We start from the raw sequence: 3565 nt of genomic DNA on the forward strand, positions 1-3565 counted from the left end.
TCAATCCCCTTCAATCCTTGGCTCTTATATGCATTTTGGCGCCAAAGTTGGTTGCTAAAACCTTCCAAAATTGCCAGACACGTGCTGTAATAAAAGAATCACGTGCGGACTACGACGCGTGCGCGCACGGTGCGCGTGCGCGTCCTTGGCTAATTCTGCGATGTGCGCGCGAGCGCCTTGTGCGCGTACGCGTGCTTGGCCGAGATCAACTCTTTGGCTTTTTGTGCTTCTCTCCACTTGTATGCTTCCTTCCTTGCTTCCTTTGATCCATGCCTAGCCTATTTCAATCCTGGAATTACTAACAAACACATCAAGGCATCTTATGGAATCAAAGAGAAATTTAGACTTCATCAAAATAAGGCTTACAAAGCATGTTTTTACACTTAAGCACAAATATGGGAGAGATAACAAAACCATGCTAATTCATAGGCTAAATGTGACAAAAGGTTATCAAGATGCTCTAAATTCAATACAAAACAAACCGTCAAATTGGGGTTTGTCACCCGGAAGTGGATTTTTATGACATTTACTCATCTCTGTACACCCTAGGCTACTAGTTCTCTATATATAGGACCTTTTACTATTGTATTTTCCTCTTGGTAGCTACCTTTGTTCTTATGCTATCTTAGATCATTGCTTTGGGTTCCCTCTCTGGGGCCGAAGCCAATGATCACTTTTGTTCTTATGTATTTTCAACGGTGGAGTTTCTATACACCATAGATTAAGGTGTGGAGCTCTGCTGTAGCTCGAGTATTAATGCAATTACTATTGTTCTTCTATTCAATTCCGCTTGTTCTTGTTCTAAGATATCGCTTGTTCTTCAACTTGATGAATGTGATGATCTGTGACACTCATCATCATTCTCACCTATGAACGTGTGCCTGACAACCACCTCCGTTCTACCTTAGATTGGGTGAATATCTCTTGGATTCCTGATACACGATGCATGGTTGATCGCCTGACAACCGAGTGCTCGCCTGACAACCGAGCCAGCCATTCCGTGAGATCAGAGTTTTCGTGGTATACGTTAGAACTGATGGCGGCATTCAAGAGAATCCGGAAGGTCTAAACCTTGTCTGTGGTATTCTGAGTAGGATTCAATGATTGAATGACTGTGACGAGCTTCAAACTCCTGAGGGCGGGGCGTTAGTGACAGACGCAAAAGAATCACTGGATTCTATTCCGGCCTGATTGAGAACCGACAGATGGATAGCCGTGCCTTGACAGGGTGCGTTGAACATTTCCACTGAGTGGATGGGAGGTAGCCACTGACAACGGTGAAACCCTTGCATAAGCTTGCCATGGAAAGGAGTAAGAAGGATTGGATGAAGATAGTAAGAAAGCAGAGAGACGGAAGGGACAAGCATCTTCATACACTTATCTGAAATTCCAACCAATGAATTGCATAAGTATCTCTATCTTTATCTTTATGTTTTATTCATCATTCATATCCATTTGAGTTTGCCTGACTGAGATTTACAAGGTGACCATAGCTTGCTTCATACCAACAATCTCTGTGGGATCGACCCCTTACTCGCGTAAGGTTTATTACTTGGACGACCCATTACACTTGCTGGTTAGTTGTGCGAAGTTGTAGTGATCACAATTTCGTGCACCAGAATTCAACATGGACTATGAGAGAGTCGGAGCTGAACGGAAGTTGCAACTGCAAAAATTAGAGAACCTCTGCCTAGACGCTTATGAAAACTCCAGGCTGTATAAAGAGAAGGTGAAGGTTGTGCATGACAAGAGCATTAAGAGAAGAGAATTCCAACCAGGGGACTTAGTCTTACTTTACAACTCCAGAATGCGACTCATGCCAGGCAAGCAGAGATCCAGATGGGATGGTCCCTATCGAGTAGAGAGGGTAGAATCATACGGAGTCTTTCACTTGAGCCATCCTTCAAGATCTGAACTTATCAAAGGCGAAAAGATGGCGAAAAACCAGGAACTATAGATCTTCCTCTTGGAAGATCCGCCCAGAGCAGAAGACTGAGCTAGTGGAGTGTCCAACTTAAGGACGTTAAAGCAAAGTGCTTGGTGGGAGACAACCCACCATGGCATGATCGTTCCTCCCCCTCTCCTTACCTTCCTTCATCAATAACTCTTCTCAGTACTAATGCCTATATTCTGCATCTCATCCGCATATTGCATATTGCATCTAAAAAAAAGGGAGTGTTAAGGCATGCGACGCGCCAGCGTCGTTAACATGCTCGCGTCATAGTGCCTTCGCAGCATTAAAGAAAAGAAACAGAGAGTTGCGCAAGAATGTGGCTGGAGGCATGCCCTTGGCACCATTTGACCCACGCGTCCGCGTGGATGACACAATCGAGTCATTTGTAAAATGCCCTCCCCACGCATTCGCGTCAACCACGCGAACACGTGGGTCTGCAATTCGACGTAAAAAGGTGTATGGCAAAAAGTTTCGCTGGAGCTGGGCTGCATCTATGCTAGCCGCACAAGCCCTGCCGCACGAACGCGTGCCCCACGCGTCCGCGCCGTTTTCTCAATTTGACCACCCACGCGGCCGCGTCAACTACACGACTGCGTCACCCTGATATTTGGCAAAACATGTTTCACACAGAGAGTTGTGCGAGTGCAAAGCTGCCCTCGCGCCCCTAGCGCAAATCATATCACGCGTCCGCGTGACCGACGCATCCACGTCATTTCCTTCAAGGGCTCTCCGCGTGACCGTGTGCACCATGCGTCCACGTCGCTTGCGCCGCCAACTCACTTAAATATGCCAGATTATCTTATCTGTTCTCACCCCAATCATAATTTTTCCCCCCTCTTCGTCCCTTCTACTCCCTCTCTCCCACCACCAATATCAAGGTTTTTCTTCTCTTCTTCCCTCCCTACTTTTTCATTCTTCTTCTTATTTTCATGTTTTCTTTTTCTTCCTCTTCTACTTTCCTTATCCATATTTTCTTTTTCTTTCGTTTTCCTCCAATTGGTGTTGGAGATTTATTTGGGTCATTATTTTTATATGTTTCTTGTGGATTCTTTAGGACTTGTTTAACAGTTATATATTATTTTTATATGTTTCCTTGCATGTTCAAGTTAATATTTTCCATACCTTATTTAACATGCATGCTATGTGTTTGTGAAAACGCCCATATGGCATTATGCACTTGATGAGCGGATAATTTGTACGCTTTTTGGCATTATTTTTAGTATGTTTTTAGTATGATCTAGTTAGTTTTTAGCATATTTTTATTAGTTTTTAGTTAAAATTCACTTTTCTGGACTTTACTATGAGTTTGTGTGTTTTTCTGTGATTTCAGGTATTTTCTGGCTGAAATTGAGGGACCTGAGCAAAAATCTGATTCAGAGAATAAAAAGGACTGCATATGCTGTTGGATTCTGACCTCCCTGCACTCGAAGTGGATTTTATGGAGCTACAGAAGCCCAATTGGAACGCTCTCAACGGCTTTGGAAAGTAGACATCCTGGGCTTTCCAGCAATATATGATAGTTCATACTTTGCCCAAGATTTGATGGCCCAAACCGGCGTTCAAAGTCACCATCAGAATTCCCAACGTTAAACGACGGAACTGGCACAAGGA

The 3565-nt window shown here is 44.0% G+C and overlaps 1 protein-coding gene across 1 annotated transcript; it reads left to right on the plus strand.

Moving 5' to 3' along the window:
• Nucleotides 1-1627: 1627 nt before the first annotated feature.
• On the plus strand, nt 1628-1957 carry LOC107461307 (uncharacterized). The gene has a single exon (XM_016079795.1). The coding sequence runs from the start codon at nt 1628-1630 to the stop codon at nt 1955-1957; it is 330 nt and encodes a 109-aa protein (XP_015935281.1).
• Nucleotides 1958-3565: the final 1608 nt, after the last annotated feature.

This window comes from Arachis duranensis, chromosome 8 (assembly GCF_000817695.3).
Source record: "Arachis duranensis cultivar V14167 chromosome 8, aradu.V14167.gnm2.J7QH, whole genome shotgun sequence".
Lineage (NCBI taxonomy): Eukaryota > Viridiplantae > Streptophyta > Magnoliopsida > Fabales > Fabaceae > Arachis > Arachis duranensis.

Excerpts from the sequence above, each read along its gene's own strand:
- LOC107461307 (XM_016079795.1), top strand. The coding sequence starts at position 1,628 with ATGGACTATGAGAGAGTCGGAGCTGAACGGAAGTTGCAACTGCAAAAA.